Source organism: Gekko japonicus, unplaced genomic scaffold (assembly GCF_001447785.1).
Source record: "Gekko japonicus isolate JY-2015 unplaced genomic scaffold, Gekko_japonicus_V1.1 scaffold198, whole genome shotgun sequence".
Classification (NCBI taxonomy): domain Eukaryota; kingdom Metazoa; phylum Chordata; class Lepidosauria; order Squamata; family Gekkonidae; genus Gekko; species Gekko japonicus.
Genome location: NW_015161409.1, coordinates 842,613 through 870,410, shown reverse-complemented (window position 1 = coordinate 870,410; position 27,798 = coordinate 842,613). Strand labels below are relative to the sequence as shown.

Below are 27,798 nucleotides of genomic sequence, written 5' to 3'. Positions count from 1 at the left end.
TGCCTCAGGCCCAACAGGTTCAGCTAGGGTTTTTTTTTTATCTAACACTATGAAAGACTATCAAAACAGTTCACCAGAGTCAATAGCACAATGCAGGGCTATTTTTGGGCAGGAACGCACAGGAACGGAGTTCCGGCTGGCTCCTGAGTTGGCCACGCCCAGCAGGAACTCATTAGCATAATAGGCCATGCCTAACAGCAGAAACTCATTAGGATTGGCTACATTAGGGGTGTGTGGCCTAACATGCAAAGGAGTTCCTGCTACAAAAAAAGCCCAGGGTTTTGACAACAAAGTAAACAGAATAAGAAGCAAAAGGTGGGTGTGCCTGGATGACCACACTTCTGGTAACATGTGGTGTGTGGCCTAATATGCCAATGAGCTGTGCTATCAGGGGTGTGGCCTATTATGCTAATGATTTTTCTGCTTTTGGGTGTGGCCTACTATGCTAATGAGTTCCTGCTGGGCTTTTTCTACAAAAAAAAGCCCTGGCACAATGGATATACATACCATGAGAAGTGGTAACACTTTTGAGACATTCCCTACATTGGGGGAAAATAAAAAAAAAACCAACCCTCCTTCCTTCTGACTTCAGCTTGGGTCCTTCCAAAAGGTCTCTTCAAAGTCTGCTTCTCCCAGCATACTTCTGCGGGGGGGGGTGTTTGTTAACTTATCATGAAAGGGACTTAATCTTGCTCATTAAAGGCAATGACGAATCTCAGTTTATGCAACATACACATTAAATTGGCAGGTCCTCCTGCCTCAAAGGGGACTTGCCAGTGTTGTGACGCAGCCCGTTCCCCAGTAAGAGGATGCCGGTGGGGAAAGGTAAGAATCCTGTTTGTTTTGAGAGGGCAGCATAGGGAAACCATCCTTAGGCATTTGCTATCTGCCTTCAATATCAGCACACTTATTAATTTAGCTTGTTTTAGATTTAATATTTAGGAAACACCCCTCACGCACACACAAAAGTGGCACCTGAGAGAATTCACAGTAAAAACCTGTAAAATAATACATTTATAAAAACAGACAAAAACATAGCAGTCTGGAACACTAAAAACCATAGAAGGCATTGATAAAAGCCTTGCAACTAAAACACAAGTGCCAGCAGCAATTAAAAGCCATATGCTAATGATGCAGGGTAGGGTAACGGCCAAATTGCATGTTCTACATAAGAACATAAGAGAAGCCAATGTTGGATCAGGCCAATGGCCCATCCAGTCCAACACTCTGTGTCACACAGTGGCCAAAAATGCCAGGTGCCATCAGGAGGTCCACCAGTGGGACCAGCACAGTAAAAGCCCTCCCACTGTTCCCCCACCACACCAAGCATACAGTGCATCACTTGCCCCAGACAAATAGTTCCTATCTATATCTTGTGGCTAATAGCCACTGATGGACCTCTGCTCCATGTGTTTATCTAATTCCCTCTTGAAGCTGTCCATGCTTGTAGCCACCACCACCTCCTGTGGCAGTGAATTCCACGTGTTAATCACTCTTTGGGTGAAGAAGTACTCCCTTTTATCTGTTCTAACCCGACTGCTCAGAAATTTAATTGAGTGCCCACGAGTTCACGAGTTCACTAAGGTGGGGATGTCGTTCACCATAAGTCTTCAGTGCTCCCTCATCTAAAGGAAATCAAGCAAGAGCTGCCCTTGGAACCGCTTACCACTCAAGGAAGAGTGGAATCATAGAAACACAGAGTTGGAAGGGACCTCCAGGGTTATCTAGTCCAACCCAGGGTTATCTAGTCCAACCCAGGGTTATCTAGTCCAATTCCTGCACAATGCAGGAAATTCACAAATACCTCCCCCTCCACACCTGCAATGACCGCTGTTCCACACCGAGAAGATGACAAAAAACCTCCAGGATTACTTCCTGACTCCAAAGTGGCAATCAGCATTTCCTTGGGCATGTAAAAAGGGCCACAAGAACTAAGCACTGAGGCAACCCGTCCTGCCCTCCCACTCCTGATCTGCCTAAATTCACACAATCAGCATTGCTGTCAGATGGCCATCTAGCCTCTCTTTGAAAACCTCCAAAGAAGGAGAGCCTACAACTTCCTGAGGAAGTCTGTTCCACTGAGGACCCGCTCTGTCAGGAAGTTCTTCCTACTGTTTAGCCAAAAACTTTTTTTCCAGGCTCAAAATATTTTATTTGTTCATTTCTTGCACTTGTAGTACTCTTTGATGACATCTTTGGCCTGAGATTCTTTGCCATAGTCTTTTACAACCAGACAACTGCAGTCCACAACTTTTCAGGGTTTTCCTTTTCTGTCGATCTCGCAGAGATCTATCCACTCACTAAATACAAATACACATTGATGGGGTCCGAACTGGCAGAGACTGACCAAGAGAGAGATCTTGGAGTTGTAGTAGATAACTCAATGAAAATGTCTAGACAGTGTGCAACTGCAATAAAAAAGGCCACTGCTATGCTGGGGATTATTAGGAAGGGAATTGAAAACAAATCAGGCAGTATCATAATGCCCCTGTATAAATCCAAACTCTTAACCTTTCTCACCCTTCTCAAGCAGCCAGGACTCTGCAACAACTTACAACTCACCCACACACTCCCAAGCACAATCCTCCCTCACAATACCCTCAGCTAAATCTCCTCAGCTGAAAACAAATAAAAAACACTCACCCCCTAGCAGCTCTGTCTCCTGCTGCTTCTCAGAGCTCAGCTGGGTCAGCTCTGCCTCTGGCAGAACTCTGTTCGTAGCTCTGTGACCAGCATTTGAAACTATATGCAACTATAAGGAAAACTATTTTCTTCCATATAAAGAAAACACAAATTGTTCAACATAGGCCGTGGTCACACGGGCAGGAAACTGCGGGTGGGGAGCGTGGCTATTTGCCCCGGGGCAACAAACCCCGCGGCAGCGGGATCAGACGTCCCGGAGAGGTTCCAGCGAGGTCCCGTGGATAAGATGGAGGTGCCGATCACACGAGCATCCGCACCTCCAGCGAGAGCCGATGGGAAAGGGACGGAAGGAGCCGCCCCCTCTGGGAGGGTCGTGCACTGCCCACTCTGGGCAGGGTCCGTGGGCCGCTCACAAGGAGGGGAGGGAAGGGGGGAGTAACCCGCCGGGTCCCCCCTCCCCACCAGCATCCCGCCTGCCCTCCCTTCCTCCCCCCGTGACACGCGGCCCTCTCTGCCTGGCCGCTGCTGCGCACCCCCATCGCAGCCCCCCCTCGACCCTACCGATGCCGGGCGCCTTTGTGCGCATGTGCTGTTGAGGGCTTCGGGAGGCATGGGGGGGAAACACCCGGCGCGCACCGGATGCCACGGAAGCCCAGCGGGGACACGATCAGGCGCCTGCCCTTGCTGCGCAGTTCCCGGAAACTAGTACCTCGGAGGTACTAGTTTTTTACTGCGCGGCTTCGGACGGTAGCCATGGAACAGCCACGGGAGCTCTACGCTCCCCAGATGTTGCGGTGAGATCGCGCCCGGAAACTCCGCCTCTCTTCCATCCCTCTTGCGTGCCTGATGCTCCGTGTGACCATGGCCAAAGTAGATTTTCACTTGTTTCCTAAACCTGAACATGTCAAAAGGTTCAGTATCTCTAGGGAGATCATTCGAAAACAGGCTAAGGTTATACAGACCAATACCAACACCATGAATTACATCCACCAATAACCAATGCTACCAAGACAGCAGTAATGTTATATGTCCTATATAATCACTGCTTACTGACAGATGTTTTTACACTGTATACAAACTGTGGCTTCTCAACAGTCTTTAAGGGCAGAATGTAAGTTGGAACAGCAATACCGTTAATGCACAGGGTACAAAGATCCTTCTACACATATGCAAGACTGGTTTTGATCTTTATGTAGCTTTTTTGAATGTGGAAAGAGAGCTAAACTTACAGAAAATCAGACACAGTGATAGCTGGAACACATTGTGTATGTGAAGTTACAACGAATCTTTATATTGTTGCTGATACATGAGTTTAAAAACTTATGTATGCATTTGTTTGTTGGCCTAAACCACTAAAAAACTCATGCCAAGCTCACACAAGAGGGTATCCGTGTTACAGAGATTCTTTCTCCAGGTAGGCAACACATCATGGTCGAAACAGCCCTCAGGACCTCTTAGTCGTACATTATAAAAACGGGAGGGGTCGTGAAAAACAGGTGTTCAAGCCTCAGAGTCACCAGAGAGTTGGATTTGGCTCCCTGTTGAGTACAGACAAGCTCACTGGCCATCCCAGCTTTGTTGCAATTGAATTTGTGAAACCATCCTTTGAAACACTGCTTGCAAAGAATGCTGAAGCAAGGTTGTCATCTGGTTGAGATTCATTTCAGGACCAATCTTAACGACCCTAGATCACACCACTAGGCCACCTTATAGGTCATATAGATTGAGCTGTATACTTTATATTGAAATGTACCTATATAACTGACATGACCAATTCTGCAGTTATTGCCGCTTTCCTGCTTAAGTTCCCCCACCCCCCAAAAAAATTGCACATATATTACATATGAGTTGCCCCAAGGACACCCCAAATTTTGCACAGTCAGGAAAAAGCACTTTCTCAAGATTTTAGCCAGGCTATATATTTACTTATTCATTTGTTTTTCCTGTTTCTATCCTCCTCTGTCTTAAAGTTCAAGAACGTTCATGATCTTTCAACATTTCTTCCCCCTTGCCCTCTCCCATTTCCTTCTTACTCACCCTATACATGTATATGATTTGCAAAGTAAGGATTCTGATGCATGGTTCTAATGAAGCCTGTCAATCAAATAGAAATTCAGTTCCTCAGCCATTAGCCTTTTAACCAATTAATTGGTTGTATTTAAGTATATACATATGACTAAAATTCAATATATGTGTTTTCTGAAATGCTGAATGCAACACACAATCACATACAATTTAGCACAGAAACCCTGCCACTCATTGTTAAACAGTCATATTTAATATTTTCTGTTTCATTTACTAATACAGTCACACCCATGAATGATGTCAGACTAAAACAGAACAATAATGTGTGCTATTCATTTTCTGCGTTCATCTATTAAAACTGCCTGCTACCAATTAATCAACTGGAGCGTTAGTTGATTAATTTACTGATGAAGCCTATCAAAGCTGGCAGCCCTCCTTTGAATTATTTATCAACAACTGAGTCTTGGAATACGTGCTGTGGCAGTTTCATAGGAGTATGAATGATAAAGTGGAAAGAACATGCATACAATACTCCTACTAAGGTCAACAGGCATATTCTCAAAACTAGGAGCTAGGAAAAGGTTCTGGTAATTATCTTCTGAAGGCAATGGGTTAGTGAGGTGTCACATAACAAGCCTTGAAGAAAAGGACCAGATGGTCTAAATGTCATTCTAGCGCTAATTCAATTGCTGTGATCCTTTCCTACAGCTAATTTAATTTAAGAGAAATTCTTAAGGTGAAGTGACTCCAAATTTAACCTCCCATGAGAACAACCTCTAACAAGACCCAACACAATGAATTCGTTTCCAGATTTCTTGGTTATACATCTACAGAAAACGTCGCAGTGCAAAACTGTTATGGTAACCCACACTCTGCCTGCTGCCTTCATCCTACTCAGCAGATGAAGCATACAAAATATATCCAGGAATTTTGCCATCCGAAATGCTCCATCGCTATTTTAGAAGAATACACTGAGTTGTGCAGGGTACAATAATGAACTCTGAAATAGTTATCTAATGTGGACTAGTTACTTGTCTCTGACTATGCTGTCCTGAGTACACAATGGGCACAACCAGGCAGTTTACTTTCTTGGTCACATGGCATGATGTTCATATTTAAGAAATATGAAGTATAGTGGGTAAAAGGTTTATGCATCACCTGCCACATGTCACCTTTGGGAGAGGTCATGGCTCAGAAGTAGAGCATCTTCTTTGCATGCAGAAGATCCCAGGTTCAATCCCCAACATGTTCAGTTTAAAAAAAAAGTTCAGGTAGCAGCTGATGGGAAAGAACTCCACTGGGGGCCCTGGAGAGCTGCTACCAGCCACAGTAAATACTACTGACCATGACAAAAACATGGTCTGACTTAATATAAGGTAATAAGGTAGTTTCACACGTTCATATGTTCCTGAGCAGTAGCTTTGAGATTTGTTGTTGTGACACATGACAACAGTTTGGGAGTCAGTTTTGTTAGGAGCATGGACTCTAATCTGGGAGAATCGGGTTTGATTCCTCACTCCTCCACATGCAGCTGCTGGCGTGACCTTGGGTCAGTCGTAAGTTCTTTCAGAGTTGTTCTCTCAAGGACAGCTCCTGAGAGAGTTATCTCAGCTCCACCTACCTCACAGGGTGTCTGTTGTGGGGAGGGGAAGGGAAAGGAGATTGTAAGCCGCTCTTAGACTTCTTCGGGTAGTGAAGGGCAGGGTATAAATCCAATCTCTTCCTCTTCTTCACTGCAATCCTGTTGAAATCTTGCCCATAAAAAAGTGCTCAGCCATGAGCAGAATAGTCATGTGAATTTCACATCTGTACTCTACCCTTTGTGCATAAAGAAAGGAAAGAGAATGTGTGTGTGTGTCCCCCTCATATTTTTCCTAGCTTTTATTAGGGCAAGGGTCAATCAATATTGGCTTCTCCAAACCCAGAATTTCTCTCAGGAGGCTTGTATTTAGGGATTGCAAAGGGAGCCAAGTGACAGTAGACACTCCAGGTTAATTAATCTATATTATCAAATCTGGAATGCACTAGTGTGATTTTGTGCAAGCCCTTAACATGTCAAACCCCTGGAAGGGAAATTGCAGGGTTGAATAAGGCCTATCATTTTGTTGATTTCAGTCCTATTTCAGTCCTATTTACACTTCCAGCCCATTCTCCAAGAAGCTATGTCTCCTTACAGCTCAGTTCCATTTAACGTCGATAAAGGGCTATCTTTTGGGGTCTTTTTTGTTCAACCTGTATATGAATGATCTTTCGACTTTCTTGAATGAGTTTTGTCATCCACCCCATTTGGCCAACTGCAATATTCCAGTTCTTCTTCACACTAATGACACTACTCTGCTCTCTCGGACAAGAGTTGGTTTCCAGAGATCATTAAAAATTTTCTCAGAATATTGTATTAAGGAAGGGCTGAAAATAAACTAACAGAAAATTAAAGTAGTTGTTTCCTCCAAAAGAAGGAATCCTTCAGTGTTCAGATGGACTCTGAATGGGGAAGAAAATCGGCAAGTGAAAGGATTTTCATATTTGGGCATCCTTTTCACATCTCACCTAAAATCTGGGCCTCATCATCAGCCACTGATAAGGAGAAAAGCAAAAAACTTGCCCCGACAGCATATTAAACTTCTGAAAAGAAGCTGGGAACTATGTTCCAGGTGCTGTTCAGGTCTTTAACATGAAAGTCATTCTTTTTTTCCTTTATGGAGTAGCCATAAGGACGGTCTTGGAAAATGAAAATATAGACCATCTTCTTTTATATTTTCTGTGAAAATTATTAAACATTCCTCACTGTGTGGCCAGTGTGGCTCTCTGTTCAGAAATGGGCCAACCTCCCCTTGAGGCAAGGGCTTGGTTACAAGCATTTAGACTGTTCACCAAGTCATACTTGAGCAGCAAGGGCTACCTGGCACTCTTGAAAGAAGACTCATATAGGTCAAAGTGGCTAAAGACTGTCTTTGACCTAATTCCGTAGGTCAAGGAAGAGAAGTTTAGTCCAGTGAACCCCAAAGGCCAAGGTAGCAAACCATGCCACATGCTTCGATGGAAAGTTAAACGCCTGGGACTAAGACCAAGACAGTGTTACTCGAAGGATTTTGGCAAGTGTTGAAAGGCCAGTGGTTTAGAAAAAGGACAGTTTGGGTGTCTAGCCACACTCTTTTACCTGGAAATCATGCCCTGTAATTCCCAGTGTTTGGGAGCTCCTTGTGGTTTTATCCACATATCAAAACCCTTGTGGAGTTAGGCTGAGAGAGAAAGTGACTGGCCCAAGTTCACCCAGTGAATCTCCATGGAACAATGCACATTTGAACCTGGGTCTCCCAGATCTTAGTCCAGCAGTTTAACCAATGGATCACAGTGGCTTTCAGCTAGCTTTGCTGGATCAGATGAAACCCTGCTTTTGGCACAGCTGTACTGCAAAGGGAGTTATAGACAGGCAAAAGGCATTATCTTTTTACTGCAGCAGGATACATTTCACATTAACAGCTGAATGCTGGAGAGATGCAGTTTGCCCAGAAACTATAAGAGAACATCTGCATCTGTTTCCCTAAAGAGGAGTCTAATGCAGTATTAGTGCTGCTGATCTCAGCACCACTCCAGCAGTCTGCAGCTAATGCCACTCCTGGTGTCAGTGAATTCAAAGGTGCATACATGAAGGGGAGTCAAGGCAATAAAAAACCACAGCATTATGGTAAATGTCGAACCCAAAAAGTCCCCTGTGTCTTTGGAAACAACCAATCCTGTTCAAAAATGCTGTTCTATTACAAATCTATACATGTGTGCAAGAAAAAAAACCCATTCAGGACTTTGTACTGCTGCTCCTTGGTGGTAGCAGCTCGTAGGAGGAAGAAATTTGCTTTCTTCAGGCAACACTGGAACTGGCCCCACTTCAAGACAACCCAGCCCACAGACCAGCCTTCGGACACCAGTCTCCACCTGGCTCAAACAGAATGTATCTCAGATTGCATACAAGTACACGCAAGAAAGCCATTGCGGTGCAGTAGTTACAGTGCTCAACGGAGACTAGGCAGTCTGGGGTTGGAATTCTCACTCTCAGCTGTGAAGTTCACTGGCCTGAGACATCATGGGACACTTCCCGAACACACAGACAGAGACAGCTTTGGCAATGTATGGAAGTGCTCAACTCTTTTTGAGTATGAAGAACATGTCCCAGGAATATCTGAAGCTTCTGGTTCAGCTCTAAGAACACAGGGGTGAGGAAGACACTAGCCTATTTCAGGCACTATGTCTGATGCATATACAAGGAGAACACCCTATATGTCAGTGGTGGCGAACCTATGGCACGGGTGCCAGAGGTGGCACTCAGAGCCCTCTCTGTGCGCACACGTGCCATTGCCCCAGCCAGGCCCAGACCATCATTAAAGTGTCAAATTCTCTGCCAAATAATTTTAAGTAAATGAAAGCATTTGGGATTGCTTTCCTTACTTTGTTTGGATCATCTTAAGTTAATGTATGAGTTGTTTTTTCTAAAGTAAAACCTCAGTATTCAAGTTAAATTGCCGTGTTGGCACTTTGCGATCAATAAGTGGGTTTTGGGGCGCAGTTTGGGCACTCGGTCTCTAAAAGGTTCGCCATCACTGCTATATGTGATCCTCCCAACACATTCAATTCTCTTCTTGTCTGAAATGGGCAATGCACGTACTCTCAGGCTTGCTAGAAGCATTCCAGAACCCTAGAAATCACAGTTGTGGTATTTGTATTGCAAAGGTAGAATGTATGTGTGTTGGCCCCTTCAGACATTAGGAACACATATTAGGAGCATCACACAGAATCTGTTCTCCCCACATGCACAGCCAAACTTAGTGCCTGAAAAGTGCTAATGTCCACCACTGATGGCTCCTCCCTCTTTTCTGTTGTCTTCTTTCTCTCTGCTATCCTCTCCATCTTAAAGTTAGCTGGGAATTCTCCAAGAATCTGTAAACACCTACAGTTTTAAGGTCCCCACGTGTGGAGACATTATACAAGGAAAAACTTTTTCTTGTCATTTAGGTCTTTACTTTGTACCGGGTAAATCTCAGTACCACATACCATTTGGGAATGAAGCCTGTCCACTTATCATCCTGATCAGAAGTTCTTTTTTTAAAAAAAAACTGTAAAAACTGTTGTATTTAAACAATCCTTAGGTGGCAATTGTCATACATCACCAGCTAGTAACTTAGAGCATGATTCCTGTTAACTTCTAGAAAATCCATAAGATTCTGTCCAATCAACTATAATTGAAACCAAAATAATTAATCCCTTTTGGTATACTGCTTGAGTATAAAAATAAGAAGGCAAGGGATGTACATGCATATGTAAACCAGCTTTTAATTTTCATTTAAAAAGTCAGGCCTAGGAAGTTATTTGGAATGGTTTCTACCAAAGACAGTAAGAAACCATAGTGAAGTAATAATGTAAGAATAGCAAGATCATTAAAATGAGCTCACTGAACCAGATCAACAAGGATGTAAGAAATCATGTAAACGATACACTGATAATGTTAAGAAATCCATTTTCACATATTTGTTTAGAAGAGTTATCACATGCATTTGTGATGTTGAGTTCGTAGCCTGCCATCTCAAGAATCTACCTTAAGAATTCTGTGGATTTCACATAACAATTTCATCCCATGGCATCCCTGGGGGAACATGGCTTTTGTTATCTTCAACACAGAGTTCTGATTCCAAACCATCAGAAAGAATGAGGAGCATCTAGCTGTCTATTCCTATGGCTCTCTTTCTAAAATACTGCCTTCTATGACTCCTTTTAAAAACCTAACAATGACTTATGGGATAAGAAGCCCCCAGAGCTGGGGGGGGGTCCCCAGTAGCAAAATTAAAAAGAAAACACACATTTACATCATACAGTGTTGATCAATGCTTAAAACAATCAGCACACACAGCAAGCACTCACATCACACATCACCTCACAACTAGGAACATGGTAAACCATAAATTAGACCTGGCTTATCCAGCATTTAGTTCCCTACAGCATTCAGCCATATGCTAGCTACAAAGTAGAGATGATGGTTATCCCTGTCTACCAGTTCTCAAAAGTCTTACTAGGAGGGGGAAAAAAGTCTTGCTAGATTGTATCAATGGACACTGCATCCTGACTCCATGAAAATACTGCAGAACAGGGCAGATGGAAACAATGAAATAATCCCTTGCAAGCTGTGCCAGAGTAACAAAGGATTTGTTCACAGTTGCTTCTGCCCTTTCCCCGCAGCTTTCTGACAGCCTTGTGGCTTAGGAACAATCTGACCATCAACATGCTTGTTTCACATAACAGCTCAATTAGCCCCTGAGATACTTAATCTCCAGTAATTTATTTATAGTCCTTTTAGAGGGCAGTTATTTGCTGACACCATATTTGGTGACATCCATGAAGTGCTTTCACATTGATTGATTAGGTTTTTATGGCACTTAAAATTCTCAAAATATCATCATTTAAAAATCTAAACAATATATCAGTGGTACTCAGTCCATAGCCTTCAAAGAGACACATTTGCAATGATCACAAACCAAAAGAGCTCCAGGAGTACCAGGGGCTCCGTGCACCACCCTACCAAATGCACACATCCAACAACATGATAAAACTGTTCAGAATGTGATTATAACCATGCTTGAATCCAAATGATGAACTGGACCCTTTAGGTCTATCCCTAGCACAGCCTGCAGCTCACTCATCCTCCACGCCCTCTGGCAGTGAATGCTTCAAGGTGAGAACCACCTGTCAACAACAAGCCTCACCAGGCAACAGCCTTGCCCACTTTCCTGAAACATGGGGCAGGTGCCAAATTGGTGAACAGTGCTCAGAAGAGCCACAGGCAGAGGTCATTTTGGGGGGAATCGCGGGGGATCGCAGTTCCCCCGGGTGAGGTATGGGGGGTGGGGCACATGACGAAACCCCGCCCCCTGCTTCCAGCCGCCCCACTTCCGGCCCTAATTCAGCCAGGAGGAGGCAGGAGAAGAGGGAGGGTAAGTTGCTTCCTCCTGCCTCTAGTGGAGCTGCAAGGCCGGCGCCGGCGGCCAGGACCGTTGGGGGCGGGGTGTGTGGCCTTATGACACACTTCTGGTGATGTCAGGGGGTGTGGCCTTATGACACACTTCTAGTGATGTCAGGGGGTGTGGCATATGCTAATGAGTTATGCTAATGAGTTCCCCTAGCTCTTTTTCTACGAAATGACCCCTGGCCACAGGAGTCATGTCAAAGAGCCACATATAGCTCTTGAGCCAGTGAGCATCACTAATAATAAGGTTATTTAAAAACAAACCTAAAGTCAAGTAATCCAGAAAATTTAAAGCACGAGAAGGTGCTTTTTTTGTAGAAGGTGCAATTTTGTAACTATCATAGTGATTACTTTAGAAAGAGGAGATATTTTGGGGGAACTACAGACATGTCATAATTGCTAGACCTTGGTACAGAACTGCACAAACTGGGGGACCTTCTAACCTTCTGAGGAATGGGGACTTTCAGTGACACCTTCACTGTAGGATGTGATGTGCAAAGCGCTCCTAGCAAGACTCAAACCAAGGGCCTTCGAGGAGTCTGATATAGGCAGATGAGGCCTTCATTTGACCTTACAGTAGGCAAGGTCAGAATATGGAGATTGCTCAAGGATCTGAGTTTTCCAAGCACCGCTGGAGAGCTCTTCATTAATGAGAACAGGCAACCCGGAAGAGGAAGAGCAGCCCTAAGCCTGAATTTATGGCACTGAAACCGAGTGTCTCCGTGCTGAAATGAAAGTACTGAACCAAAGCCACAGACCGAAATTGCTACTTTTTGCCTCCCTCTTCTCCCTTTGCAGCTCTTTACTGAGCTTGCAGTTTTGGAAGGCTACAGAATGCATACAGCACCCTGGAGAGCACTCTGTGAAGGCCTAAAAGACAGCGCGGGGATTTCCTTTCCATTTCAAGGAAAAATGATACCTGTTAGTATGACACAAAGCAGCCTGAATAGTCCTGATTAGCCTGATCTCATCAGAGCCTGGGAGGGAAGCTGGGTGGGCCACAGTGAGTACTTGTATAGGAGGCCAGAAGATCTGGATTGCTACACAGAGGAAGGCAATGGCAAACCACCTTGGCTCATCTCTTGCCTTGAAAACCCCATGGTCCCCGGGTCACAATGAGTCAGCTACAACTTCATGGCACAAAATTATTATTATCAGTATGACACAAAGTTGTGCCCCTGGATTTCTTGGTCATTTGTACCACGTTCTGAATGGGCTTCTAAATTCTGCCTGTGGTTCAGTTGGCATCTGCATGCAGTGGGACAAATGAAAAGTCTGGAGTTTTACCAGCTTGCGTTTTCATCTCTTCCTCATTTCTAGTAATAAATTCTGTTGGATTAAACCAAAGATTGCTTTGGGTAGTGTCCAGTTTCTAGCAGAATCATGCAGGGAACCGACAAACAGGGTGTCAAAGGAAAGCTATCTCCAAACTTTGTGCCCGGCGTCTGAGATCTAAAAGAAATACTGCCTCTGAACATAGAGGCTGCATTTAGTTATCATGGCTAAGCAGCTGTTAGATTTATAGTCTCTTATTTTCTACTATTTTTGAAAGCTACCTAAAATTTGAATGCTTCTGTCCTTTTAAAAAAATCAATCAGCATTGGGAGGGAGGTTTAGGATTTTTGATGTCATAATAGCCCCTGCTTTTCAAAAATCTTCTTGCAGACATTCATTTAATATGAATAACTGTCCAATGAGCTCTCCAAGAAATCAGTAATAAAGCACCTTTGGCAACATTTGACACTGCTGGAAACAACATCAACTGGCCCGTTCCAGATTTTGATGGAACTATGCCAGCTGAAACACCATCTTTCAACCTGGCTCTCTTGTATCCGCCTTACCTAGTTACCAACAGCTAAAATTACTCTGAGAACATGTTCATTGTTGTTTCCTCCTGCATGCAAGCAGTCCATATAATCTGGACTGGAGTCAACCTTGGCTCCAGTGGGGCAAAACATACACGCACACACACACACACACACACACACACCAAAACACAGTGCTGTGTATTCTGACTGAAATGACAGTAGTCAAAAATAAAGCCCAGAAATAAGAGCCATTTCACACACAGGGAACAAGAGGCTGTGACAAGAGATGTCCAGAAATATGCTGAACAGAAGTCTTAATAGTATTCCCATATCACTAAAAAGAAGCCTCTTGACACCAACTCCACGTGCCCATCCAAATTTATAACCAGTACAACACTCTGGGTTATAACCAGTACAACACTCAGACGGGGGCTTTACATTGGTATAGGTGCCGGTTGCAATCGGCATACTCACCGGCGTTCAGACGGGGAACATCTGCCTCCTGTCCCTAACCGGTGTAAAGGGCTTATAGTGGTGTATCGGTCCCAAGTGGTGGTATCCTGAGTGCAACGGTTGTAAATGCTGTACCTCGCCGTCTGATCGCTCTCCACCGTTGCACAGCTACTTCCGTTCAGAAGCCTCAGGCTTCCGATTTTCGGCCGCCATTTTTTTTTAAGGATGGCGATATGCGCTTGGGGGAAGCTTCGCCCTGCCATTTGTATATATAAAAAAGAACAGGGCCTTACTGTAGCGTTTCGGAGGCGTCCGGGACCTCCGGGAGGCTACTGTGCTCTTTAAACTTTAAAGGTAAGTCCTTACCTTTAAAGTTTAAATGTAATGGGGGGAGGTTTGAGCATGCACAAAGATCGCCATTCTGTGAATGGCTGCCTATGCGCATGCTCAAACTGTGTTTAAGAAAAAAACCACCGACGCCCGCAGCGTGTGAGCGGGCATACACCGATGGGATCCGCAAAATGGAGGTAAGTGTGATCGCGTTTATGCCGGCAGAAAGGCCCCGTCTGAACGCACCCAATGTTAGAGACCTCACTCTACATAATGCATTACAATGCACTTCCTCCACTTCTCCCTCCTTAAAAATTAGTGCAGCATTCAAGGATATTTGCATTTCAAATGACGAATTGTGTCATAAAAATGCATGTCAAGTTCTACTACAATATTTCGGTTGTTGAGGAAGATATCACATTATGGCATGTTACATCTTTCTGGCCCCTCTGGAAACAGGTGCAGACATCAAGATGACATTCAAACATGAAATATGTCCTGAGTGTGCCTACCAAATTTGTGTCCTGAATGTGCATACTAATTTCATTCAAATATCTCAATATTCAATAGGAAGAGGTCAAGTTATAAACCCACACTGCCAAACAGGTGAGATTGTTGATCATAAATCCAATTCATAAAAGTACTGATGAGATTCTTATTCTAAATATTTCCATAGGCTTTTTGCTCAGCCTTTTCCCTTTTTTGTACTGATACATTCCTCTCAGTTATTGCCAATTCACACATGCAAACATCCAAGGGGAGGCTGCATCAAATGTGCTGAAGTCTTTGAGAACTTCTCTCCCTACTTACTGATTCTGCCCTTCTTGTCTGAAATCTAAAGAAAGCGGAGATTGCTCAACATGGTGAGCTACTTGCCACACAGATCTACCAATGTAGCTACATTACCAAAAGGCTTGGTCAAACAGAAATGTAAGCAGGACTGATTTTTGTTGCTTCTCACTCTACCCTCTCCCCAAGCTCCTGAGGGTCAGGGGCTTTTCAGGAATGGCATGGGGTATGGCACTGGGGTGGTGGTGCAAAAGTAAGTGAGAATTCAGCATTCCTCTTGCCGAAATCCCTTTCTGCTCATACAAAGAGGGGTGGAAGTTTGCTATGAATCTCGCAGATCTGTACAATGAGTGGCTACACATACAGTCTGCTACTTAGAATAGCCTCCACCTGGTTGGATTTCAAGGGTCCCATCCATGTGCAGATGTTTGTTTTTGCCTATGCAATTAGAACACAATCCTGTAGTTTCCTGCCTACAGATAAAGCATTCTGCACAACGTCAATTAAAGGCAGCCCTGCCTTTCAAAGAGAGGTTGGACGTCTGCCCAAAGAGCTCCCAAGTATAACACCTGCAGCTGACTGCAAACTCTACGTAAGAACATGAAAAGAGCCTCCTGTATCAGAGGAGGGGTCCATCTAGTCCAGCATCCTGTTTCACACAGAGGCCAACCACTTGCCCTGCAGGACCCACAAACAGGGTGATATTTATTTATTTATTTATTTATTTTATACCTCGCCCTCCCCGCCAAAGCAGGCTCAGGGCAGCCCACAGGCCCATTGGCCTAATAAAAACAGTAAAATAGTAAAAACAAGTTAGAATCATAAAGGCCGAGGCCTTCCCCTGATACTGCCTCTGTTACAGAGGCTCCCAAAAATCAAGCACACGATCACCAGAGATTAACAGCCTATGAGTTATGGTCACTGAATCTTTCTGTATACTGAATCTGGAACACAGACTTATATACTCCCCCTTTCGGGGGAATAAACTTAAAATGTCCTTACTTTCATGGTAGGAACACTGGGGATCTTCAAGGTGTACAGAGGAAAATGTTATCCCTGCTTTTTAAGTCTTGTTTCTATTAATCTCCCTGCATAGGATGAAGGCTGAGTCAGTTCTTCTGGGATATGAACTCGCTGGCTCCAGTAAAGCTCACTGTTTCATACCTGTTGCATAAAACGGCAAGCTGGTCCTCTGGGATGCTGCTGCTATGGTAGTGCTAATTGCTGCTTCTCCACAACAAAGTCAGCCCCAACAGGCCCCCCCCCCCACTATTTCTTACAGGAAACAGAAAAAGAAGGGGGGAAATCATATCTATCCCAATGAGACAAACTCCTGGAGTTATTTCACTATCCTTTTAATACTGAAATAGTTTTCAGGTCAAATGACGGATGAGCAATAACTCTGCTCTTTCATCTCTAGAGAAGGAAAGGGAGCACAGTGTTTGACTCAGCAAAAAAAAATCCCAACTTTCTGCTACAGGGACATAAAATATAGACAAATACATTTGAAATGATGTGCCAACAATAGGGAAATTGAATTAATGAAAAGACCCTCTTCTTGGGAATCAATATTAGGAATCATTTTCAGCACGCACATCTTTGCTGCTTAAATTGCAGAGGTGTGCTTACTGAACACACAGTGGGGCAACAGGATTCTACATGTGCTCACACTGGGACCATCTGCATACAGGGCAGAATCTGAGATACCAAATAATAACCTACGTGTGTGGAACAAATTTAGAGTCCTGTGGCACCTTTAAGTCCAAAGTTTTATTCAAGGTATGAGCTTTTGTGTGCACACACAATTTTTCAAATATATTGGAAGGAAGGTAAGGTTCAAATTTATAGACAGGGGCTGAACAGCAAATTAACATGTAACATGATGAAGATGTTTTAAGTTATGTGAAGAAAAAACTAAATGACAAGCTAAGGTTATAAGGTCAACAGTTGTAAAGCAATAACCTTATAACCTTAGCTTCTTATTTAGTTTTCTCTTCGAGTATCTTAAAGCATCTTCATCATGTTACATGTTAATTTGCTCTTCAGCCCCTGTCTGTAAGTTTGAACCTTACCTTCCTTCCAATATATTTGAAAAATTGTGCATGCACACAGAAGCTCATACCTTGAATAAAACTTTATTGGTCTTAAAGGTGCCACTGAACTCTAAATTTGTTCTACTGCTTCAGACCAATACAGCTGACCACCTGGATCGATCATAGATGTGTACATTTCAGCGTATGCTCTCTGAAACATGGAAGCTGCCAACACGGGGGCAAGATGGGCATGTAACAACATTGTTGGGACTAGCTGGTAGTTCACTTTAGGATGAGGGGTAGGGAGCTTTCCATAACATCAGTGCAGCTTTCCATTAGTTGCAACCTGTTGTGACACTGCAAGAAAAATTCATGGTTTGGTACTTGGTAGACTCCACAAATCGTGGGAAAAGGTAAAATAGAAGGACCCACCCATAAGTGTCCCATTGGTCATGCTAGTGGCCTTGACAGCTGCCCAGGCAAGGATGCTGGACTTTACAGTACCTGGCACAAATGCCCCATTCGCCCCTATAGTGGACTGATCATGACAAACTGAGATGACGGTTGTAATGCTCAGGGCATACCATGTTACTTATTACTGCTCACAGAGGAAACACTCCCAAGCAGGCTTACTCAGAAGTAAATCCTGTTTAATTCAAAAGGAAACCATTCTCAGGACCGCAGCCAGTGAAGCATATATGACTTGAACAGGGGGCTGGTTATCACATCATTATAGCAGCTATTTAAAAAAATTAATAACAAGATAGGGTTTTATGATGATGGTTTATGGCTATGATGTAAGCTGGCTTAGGCTGTTAAAGAAAGACGGGATACGTTTTTATTTTTAGAGAGAGAGAGACAGAGAGACTGCTGCAAGTTTGAAGTATGAATATTCTGCTTGAACCAGATGCTGCAGTCTATTTCGTCCCTCTAGCACGTTCAGCACGTTGTGTAAAAGAAATCAAGCATGCACAGGAGTATCTTTTAATTCATAGTCAATTGAGGCTTGTCTAGCTGAATGTGATTTCTCGGTTTTCCCCCGTTCTACAGAAAAGACACAAAAGCACTTAGAGGTGGCATTGTATGGATTTGTGAGACTGTCTGGGGACTATCCATAAACTGATGAATGGATTACTCATGTCCACATGTGGCAGCTGCATAAAGTGTGATATTTATCATTTAAGCGGCAGCCCAATATTAACTGAATTTAACTACTAACAGTGCCCCAGAGACTTTTCCTGTCAACTAGCCTCAATATCACTTAAGATTTTTCTTTTTTTCCCTCTATCTCTTATAATAATCAGTCTCCAGGTAAGCCAGATGTAGTTCTTTGGCTTAACTAAAATTCACTTTTTCTTACTTTTTATACAGCTAAGGACTGTTGTGAAGTTGAAAGGGAGACTGAGACCAAGAAAGCAGGAGGAGACTGAGACTGGGAAGGGCAGCCATGGAAGAGCTAGAAAAAAACCCTTAAGTATAAAGTTGTGTCACCGGAGACCAAGGTCAATATATCTCATACTGTAATATTCCTCATTACTATGTATAGGTTTGAAAGTTGGACAATGAAGAAAGTTTATTCATATGAAATACAGTGTTGGGGGACAGTTTTACAGATACCATGGACCACCAAAAAGACAGATAAGAGGGTTCTAGATCAAATCAAGCCTAAACTCTCCCTAGAGACAAAATGACCAAATGGAGGCTATCATACTTAGTTCACATTATGAGAAGACAAGACTCACTGGAAAAAACAATAATGATAGGAAAAATTGAAGGAAGCAGGTACAGAGGAAGACCCATATAAGAATTTTTATTTTTAAATTTTATTTATTTATTAAATTTCTACCCCGCCCTTCCAGCCAAAGCTGGTCAGGGCGGCTTACAAACAACATAACATTTACAGATACATAAAGTATAAGTTAAACAACAATAGTTAAAACATTTAAACAATCCTAAAAGCAATTAATCCTAAAAAACATAGTAAAGTGCTAGTATTACTAATTACACAGCGGTTGTTCTCTCTTCTCAGTCGGCTTCTTGATCTCCTAGACCGTCACAGGTGGTTAGCTCAGGCTGTCGTCAGGGTCCCAGGGAGGGACAGGTCTCTCTAGCCTTAGGCTGTCAGATGTTGGCAATGGCAGCGGCTACAAAGGTGTGGTGGAAGAGCTCCATTTTACAGGCCCTGCGGAACTGCAAAAGGTCCCGCAGGGCCCTGATCTCCTCTGGGAGCTCATTTCACCAGAGCGGAGCTGCCACCGAGAAAGCCCTGGCCCTAGTTGTTGCTAGCCTGGCCTCCTTGAGACTTGGGAGGGCCAGCCGGTTCTGGGTCCCTGATCGCAGTGCTCTCTGGGGTACATGTGGGGAAAGGCGGTCCTTCAGGTATGTAGGTCCCTGGCCATAAAGGACTTTAAAGGTAAGAACCAGCACTTTGAAATTGATCCGGTATGCTATTGGCAGCCAGTGCAATGCTTTTAGCACAGGCTGGATGTGCTCCTGGATTGGGAGTCCCATCAAAAGCCTGGCCATGGCATGTTGCACCAGCTGCAGCTTCCAGATTTGAGACAAGGGCAGCCCCACGTAGAGGGTATTACAGTAGTCCAGTCTTGAGGTGACAATAGCATGGATCACTGTCACCAATTCATTGAGTTTGAGGAATGGAAACAGCTGCCTGATCAGCCGAAGGTGATAAAAGGCTGATTTGGCAGTGGCTGCTACCTGGGCCTCCATTGGTAAGGAAGCATCCAGGAGCACTCCCAAACTCCTAACCTCTGGCACTGGCACCATTGGAGCCCCATTGAAGGTCGGGAGTGGGATCCCTACCCTCAGACCGCCTCGGCTCAGGCACAGGACCTCCATCTTCTTCGGAAAGAAAGACTGACTCAGTCAAGGAAGCCACACCCCTCATTTTGCAAGACTTGAAAGGTTGTTAACAATAGGATGTTCTGGAGGTCATTCATTCATAGGGTTGATGTAAGTCAGAAGCAACTTGATGGCACTTGCCCTGAACTGGATAGATAAGGCAAGCCCAATCTTGTCAGATCCAGAAGCTAAGCAGGGTCGACCCTGGCAAGTACTCGGAAGGAATACCAGGGTCAGGACGCAGAGGCAGGCAATATCAATCCACCGCTCTGAAACATCCAAGCCCCACTAGGGGCTGTCAGAAGTCACCATGACTTCCAGGCATGTAAGCATGCACACACACACACAAATATTCACAAAAAAAGAAGTGACTTGATGTCACTTAAAACACACACAAAGTATATATTCATTTTATTTAAAACATGTCTATGCTACCTTTCTACCCAAACAGTGTAAAAAAGGTGCTGCACATCAAAACACTAAACCATTAAAAACATTAAAACAGCATTTAAAATAAGGTATATATAAAACATTTAAACAATTCAATTAAACATGTGGACATACAACAAACATAACACAACCAGGGAGGAAGGCCAAGAAGAGTTACTGGGAGTACACCAAATATAAGAATAAAGGGTTCAGCCACTGGTGGGTATCTAGTACCAAGATTTCAGCTCTGTTTTTTCTGCTCATTTTCAGATTTCTGCAATCCAAACCTCTATTGGATTGTTTATTGGACATCCCATTCATTTTGCTTATTGTCTCATGCTGTGTAATCCACCTCTATGGGAAAGACAGAGGATAAATGACATAAATAAAATTATGCTAATTAAGGAAAAGTGGCTTGGGATGCATTTGCAGAGGAGAATGTACAGGAATGGTTTAAAATTTCTCTTAAAGACCCATCCCCACACTGATGTTTCCTCAGCAAAAGGGCGGAAAGGGGGAAACAGCACTTACAAAGTTCACTTATAGTGCAATCCTAAGGATATTTTCCTGGAAGGAAGCCCCATTCAATAACGTTGGACTTCTGAACAAGATTTGAGTCCAGTGGAACCTTTAAGACCAACAAAGGTTTGTTCTGGGTATCAGCTTTCGTGTGTACAGGCACACTCCTTCAGAATAAAAGTTTTTGGTCTTAAAGGTGCCACTGGACTCAAACTTTGTTCTGCGGCTTCAGACCAACACTGCTACTCACTTGAATCTAATTAGACTTCTGATAAGACCTGCTTAGGAACATTCACATATAGTTTCGCTGTCCAGGGTCATGGCTCCAACGCATGTCAGTAGGAGAAGCCAAGATATAAAATACAGCAACAAATAAAACCCAGTCCCACCATATGGTTGTTCTAATAGCAACACTGCTTCCGAAATCATGCAGAAGTCAGAAGAGGGAGTATGTAGAAAAGGCCCGTGTGCCCTACAGATCCTGCATTTCAGTCATGAGGCAATCCATTTGCTGGACTACCCAGACCCCATGAATCATGTATCAGCCTCCATCTCAAGTTTTATGAGTGGGTGAATTTGTGCTGATGCAGGCACAGCCTTTTAACCTCACCAACCACACTCAATTTCTTCCCAGATTTTCTTATGTCCTATCAACTCTCTTTCCTTTAAATCCAGTTTCTTCCAAAAGTTTCACTTCTAGGGGCCCACAACAAAAACTTATTAATTTCAAGTGTTTCCTTTTATCGCTAAGGGATGTTCTTCTTTTAACCTTTTATAATCTGCCTCAAGGAGCAGAAATGTTTCAAATAAATGAACAACTGTAACAGTTTTGGGCAATAAAACAAGGAAATGGGGTAAGGATAGTAGATGCCTTCCTGCCATTGTGTGTGACATGATTCCATCAAATATGGGGAAAGATTCTGGAGAGTGTAACTATTCAAAGAATATTTATTTACTAAACACAGGCCCTGGTCACACGAGTGAGATAATCTGGGGGGGGAAGTGAGGCTTTTTGCTCCGGAGCAAAATGAAGCGCGGTATCACAATCCAATGTTCCCCCGAGGCTCCTTGCTCAGGCCGACAGCCTCCGATCACATAGTGATGGCAAAGCGTGGCAACAAAGCTGTACCACGTTTGTGTGCGTGCACATTTGTGCGCATACCATGGAGGCTTACAAGAAAACATCCAGTGGGATGCGGACAGGCGCCGAATGCGACAGGATTCCAGCGCTTCTGCAATCAGACGCCTGCCCGCACCCTGCGTTTTCTGGATAATACTACACTTCCCCAGCTAATTTTTAACTCTGCTTCTTCAGCCAGACACTACGGGTTGGAGACAGGCGTGCGACGCTTGCCAGATGTTGCTGTATGATTGTGCCCTTTTAATCCGCCTGGCAGTCGTGCCTCTCGCGCGGCAAATCCCCCATGAGACCGGGACCACAGAATCATAGATATCACAGAATCATAGAGATGTATAGCTTGCTTTTCTAAATCATATCATAAGAACAATACATAATTGTCCAATCTTGACAAAGCATTTTTTAAAAATCACATCCGAGTACAGTAGTAAAGAAAAAATCAAACCAACATAAGACTTACTTTTGACCAGAAAAATGGAAGCTCTTTACTGGTGCCAGAGGAACCTCTAGAGAAGCCATTCCACAGACATGGTGCCATAGATGGCCCACTTCCTTCATCTGACTATTTTTAGAGTTGCCAGGTTGATCCTGGCAACCGGTGGGGGATGGGGGTGGTAGGATTGCCAGATCTAGGTTGGGAAACTCTTAGAGATTTGGGGATGGAGCCTGGGGAGCACCAGGACAATGCCATAAAGTTCACCCTCCAAAGCACCCATTTTCCGATCTCTATAGTCTGGAGATGAGCTGTAATTCTGGGGGATTCCCAGGCCCCACCTGCAGGCTGGCGTCCCTACAAGTGATCTGTCCTGTCTCTATAGTCTCAATGTTTCACCTTTTCTCTTGGGCTACAGGCCCCAAGCTACTTATTCAGCAATTTCACTGAAGTCAGTGGAATCTGAAAATATCTAAAAATGCTGATCTAAGCAGAAGTACACTCTTCTAAATCCAGTGAAGTCAATGGGCTTAGAAGGATGTAATTCTGCTTAGAGTTGTACTGTAAATTCAGAGGACAATCCTGACCGAACTGAAGTCATAAACTATGGTTTCCTGTTGAGAAGGAGGCATGTGCCAGCTAAGGCTGGATGTATTTAAATTTGTGTCAAGTGGATTTTTTTTTGTACAATATAAGACCTGATCATAAAGCCTTCAGAAATTAGAATGCAGGTGAGATGCTACATTATAACAAGTAATGTTCTGTTGTGAGGGAGGAAAGTGGTGTTCATACAGTTCTTTTTCATACTGGAAAACCTGCACTCTCTCACCAACAGAGATAGGCCCAAATGACTGGTGTTACCGTAGCAACTATACATGTCTAAAACTCTCAGGCTACAAAACCATTACATTCTGTGTAGAGGTTAAAAAATTGAGGCACTATTAGATACCACAGAATTAGTCCCACAAGAATGATAATTGTCCAGCACAATTCTTGATCTCTTCTTTCTTCCCATTGCCCTGTTTCACAAAAAAAATGCAATATCTCTGCCTCCATGAGCCCATTCACATGACTTAGGCAGCACTGTGTTTATCAGATAATATTTACCCATGGTGCTCTGAGGGTTATTTCACATGTTATACAAGGACAATCTCAAGTTTGCCACACAAGAGCACCCTCAACAGAAGTTACCATAGCTAAGTTCCATGAACTCCAAACTTACTATGTAGCAGTACTCACACAAGTGAAGCAACCTTACGTGAATGAAGAATGCAGGAAAAAGTATTGTATGAACCAGCCCTTGGTCAACCAACTTTCATGAGGGTTGCTGAATTTGTATCTGGTCATGGATTCACATAACCTAACAATTTACTGAATGGCAACTGACAATTCCATCCTATGAAAGCTTTCATCCCATAACCAAACACAGGGAATTAAAGTTTGGATTACAACTAATTTTTTTTCCATTAATAGAAGGGGATCTGTTCCATTTGCAGAAAATTTAGTAGGGATCCAACCTTAACATTGCAGTTACTCCATTCTAAACCCATTGATTTTAATGGGCAGACTGGAGTAAAATATGAATGTAACATAAAATACCATCTTGTGGAGTAATGAAAACTTCAAACAACCGGCTGTATTATAACCATAATCATCATCATGTTAATCAAATAGACATCTGAATCAAACCTATGAGTTAGAGGTGCATCTAGCAATTTGCAAGTTATAAGGGCATATATTGTACACACATTTCATCATGTGTTATGGTCAGAAAAGTAGTGTTGTGGCAGCTTTGTTTAGCAGCAGCATGATTTGAAGTTGTTCAGCCCACTTAATTGTTTTAGCATAGGATTATAAATGCACTATAATTAACTTACATAGTTAGTTCCATCCATTCGGAGACATCAAATGACTTAACAGATGGTAATTATATTTAACATTGACATCCCCCCAGTCAGATGATTATTATTACTCCCCTAGACTTTACAAACATGATAACAAAAACATGCAGGTGTATAAATAACTTGCCAAAGCACTCACTCTGGAATCAGTGGCAGAGTGAAATACAAGCTCAGCATTCTTTTTGTTAGAGATTCTACTCTTGCGCCTTAAATTCAAGCAACTGAAAAAGTTTGAAATTTCTGAGTCATGGTACAAAGAGAACTCTGTAAGCCAAACCACAGTCCTCCTCATATTACTCTGTCATATTACCAGTAAATGGCATTAAAATGAATTGTGTAAAAAATGCTGAGCAGGTTAACAATTCAGGTGCTTAGTAGATTTCTCATAGAGGCTACTGATGGAATTATGTTCCAATACCAGTGGAATTATGCTTATGTTCCGTGCCCCTCCCCACACATACACACTGATCCGTTTACCCACACTGTGAAGGGCAGAGGATTGTCATAACAGACCCTCTTCTGTCTACCTTCAGTATCTTTCACACAGTGGAACTAGACAATGAGGAACCACTGCACAACAGGTAGCATACTAACTGCAGAATAAAAGTGCAGTGACTGCTGTTAGCTCCTAAACTGTCACCCCTGTGGAACAGTTACTACAAAATGGCCTACCAAGTTAACACATTCCTGGGTTTTCCTGTCATTTTAATGTTTTATCTGAGTTCATGGGGGGTTTTTTTTAATTATTTGTACATAAACCTTGGGTGCATAAAGAAAAGTGAATGTGAAAATGTGAAAGGCAAACAAACAAATAATCCTAATCTTCTGATATATTCTAGTGGTGACACTATCCATGGCTCCCAGTCTGAGCACAAACTCTTAAATTCCCATTAACTTAACGTACAGTCATGCCTAGCTTCAGAAACAACAACCAAGTGGTAATTAACCCTGTCTGGGGGTATTTAAATATTGTGACAGCGCCATGGGATGACACAGCCAGTGTGGTGTAATGGTTAAGAGCATCAGACTAATATCTGGGTTCGATTCCCCACTCATGCCATAAAAGCTCACTGGGTGACCTTGGGCCAGTCACACTCTCCCAACCTAACCTACCTCACAGGGTTGTTGTGCGGATAAAATGGAGGACAGAAGAACAATGTAAACTGCTTAGGGTCCCCATTGGGAAGAAACATGGGATACAAATGAATTAAATAAACTCATGAGCTAATGGCTCCCATACCATTGCTAAACACTGCCTAAAATTGTGCCATACCTAGTGCTGACAACACAGTGGGAACTTAACATGCCATCTCTTCATTTCTGGCATCACTTCAGGACTAATGGGTGATGTCAGCCCAAGTGTAAGAATGTAGTAAAAAATGCAGTGCACTCCAATTAGCACTCTGGAGGGAAAGAATCACGTCATCTGCATTGGCTGATCTTGAAGATTATGAACTTCTCAACATAACTGGTGAATTGGAACCAACCACCTGTTGGGAATGAAGAACTATACCCCATACTGAGGTCCAACTTTAACAGTGATCATGAATTTTGGGGGTGCAATTAAATACTCTGATTTTGAAAAAGAGAGAGGAAAACAAAAATAAGATGTTTGAAATTTATTCTTCCAATTTTCACATAGCAGAAATTTTACCATCGCCACAGTTGTCATGGTTCCTACATACAGGTACATGGAGACCAAGCATTCTGAAAGATAGGCAAGCAAATAAAGCTTTCTGGATATTTTTGTACACCTCTTACTTCAGCTTTCATGCTATTAAACAATGGAGTAAACTACTGTACTCAGGACACGCACACTGTCGAGCACTGGCAAAGTAACAGTGAAAAAGGAGTGAAAAGAGGAGACAAACAATGTGAGACTCTCACAAAACTTACCAAGCAGTCGTCCCTCGCTCTTCCTGAGAACACTAAACTATTCATGCCACACAAGCCTATGGGCATAGGTTTCCACCCTGCTCCAAGACATAAAAGCAACCCTAATTGTGCCAGTTTCCAAGATAATCTTGGCCACCTTCCCAGGAAGTATACCAAACCTTAAAAACATGACTTAAGCACTGATTTTGCTACTCCACAGATTGCCAGAAGCAGGCATCTGGATGTGCAAGCCGTCTATGTAGCCACAGCAGTGACATGTACATCATCACCCTTGCCTGTATGCCTCACCCAAACAACCTTCCTCCAACACACTCTCCGTCTAAGCACGGAATTAACCCCACCAGCTACCACGCAGGGACTGTTGCTTAACTCTTAATAAGGTGGAGCGGAATATCTGAAAGGTCTCTTTAAGCTTGGTTATTTGCCCAGCCTGTATTACTCCGATCCCAACAGCAGCCTACTGCAGTGCCTTTTTATCCCAGCTAGGTAATGTCCAAGAGACATTTGACTCTGAGGCCACTGGAGTGGATGGTCCCTGTCTCTCTCCACCACCCCATTGGCTGGAGACAACAATTGCCACAAGCAACAAAGGAATCTCATAACAAAATAAAAGACTCCCTCAGGGGATGCTTATCCTCTCCAGACAAGTTTCCAGTTTAAGCAAGACTAAAATGCTGGAAGGAGCAGGAAGAACTGGGCTGGGAGGAGAAAGAAAAATGTCACCTTTGGTTATCTGCTTGTTTTTTTTACAGTCAGGCAAGTTTCTTCCCACCCAAGACTGTAGCAACCCTGACCATCTTCCAAGACAAGAGAGAGAGTCACCAAGGGGAGGAGGGACAGAGCTACAATAACAAAGCCTCTAGTTCAAATCTCAGCTACATACTCCCCTTCCTCCCAGTCCTTAAGTAGAAGGACTAACAATCTCAGTTACCACAGCAGGCAAGAAGGATAACAATAATTCTATATAATCATTATATGTATATATTCCCCCAAAAGTGAAAAAACAGCACCAACCTTGTGGGTCCCAGTTCACCTGTTTCCTTGGCGTCTCGATTGGAAATTTCATCGCTTCCTTTGCAGGGGGGGGGGGGGAGAATAAAATGAATTCCCAACCTTTGCTGCCGGACTGTTGCAGCCAAACAAACAAATTAATTTCAGGCCAGGGGGGGAAGCCCGCTGCGCCCTTGAAGGGGTGGTGGGGAAACGGGCGGTTGCCAGGCAAAAGGCAGCTACACGTGAAAAGAAGGAAGGGGGGCTTTCGTGGTGGAGAAGAGCAAGCGGGCAAGGGACCAGCACCTCCCAGTCGAAAATGCCCAAGAGAGCTCGGATAACCATCAAAAGGGGCTGGAGAGCGAAGCAAGAAGTCTGATCCAAGGAGCTGCCCGGTTTTTATACGCGCTCCCTCACAGCAGCTGGCTGGTCTGGTCCATTTGCGGCTGCTCCCTGGGTGGTGTGAGTTGCCCACTGCAGCATTACACATTCAATTGGCGCACACGTGAATGTGCATCGTCCAGCCAGATGCAGATCCGGGCTGCC

The 27,798-nt window shown here is 43.5% G+C and overlaps 1 protein-coding gene across 2 annotated transcripts in view; it reads right to left on the bottom strand.

Moving 5' to 3' along the window:
* Nucleotides 1-27,328, bottom strand: part of KCNK10 (potassium channel, two pore domain subfamily K, member 10) — a 107,640-nt gene extending 80,312 nt beyond the window's left edge. The window contains exons 1-3 of one of the 2 annotated variants that reach the window (XM_015426653.1): nucleotides 27,277-27,328; nucleotides 15,992-16,010; nucleotides 3,023-3,076 (exon numbers count right to left, since the gene is read on the bottom strand). In XM_015426653.1, the coding sequence (XP_015282139.1) occupies nucleotides 3,023-3,076; nucleotides 15,992-16,010; nucleotides 27,277-27,328 (125 nt within the window). The remainder of the gene's footprint in view (nucleotides 1-3,022; nucleotides 3,077-15,991; nucleotides 16,011-27,276) is intronic. The other variant, XM_015426646.1, reaches the window with a different exon arrangement.
* Between the last annotated feature and the right edge of the window lie 470 nt (nucleotides 27,329-27,798).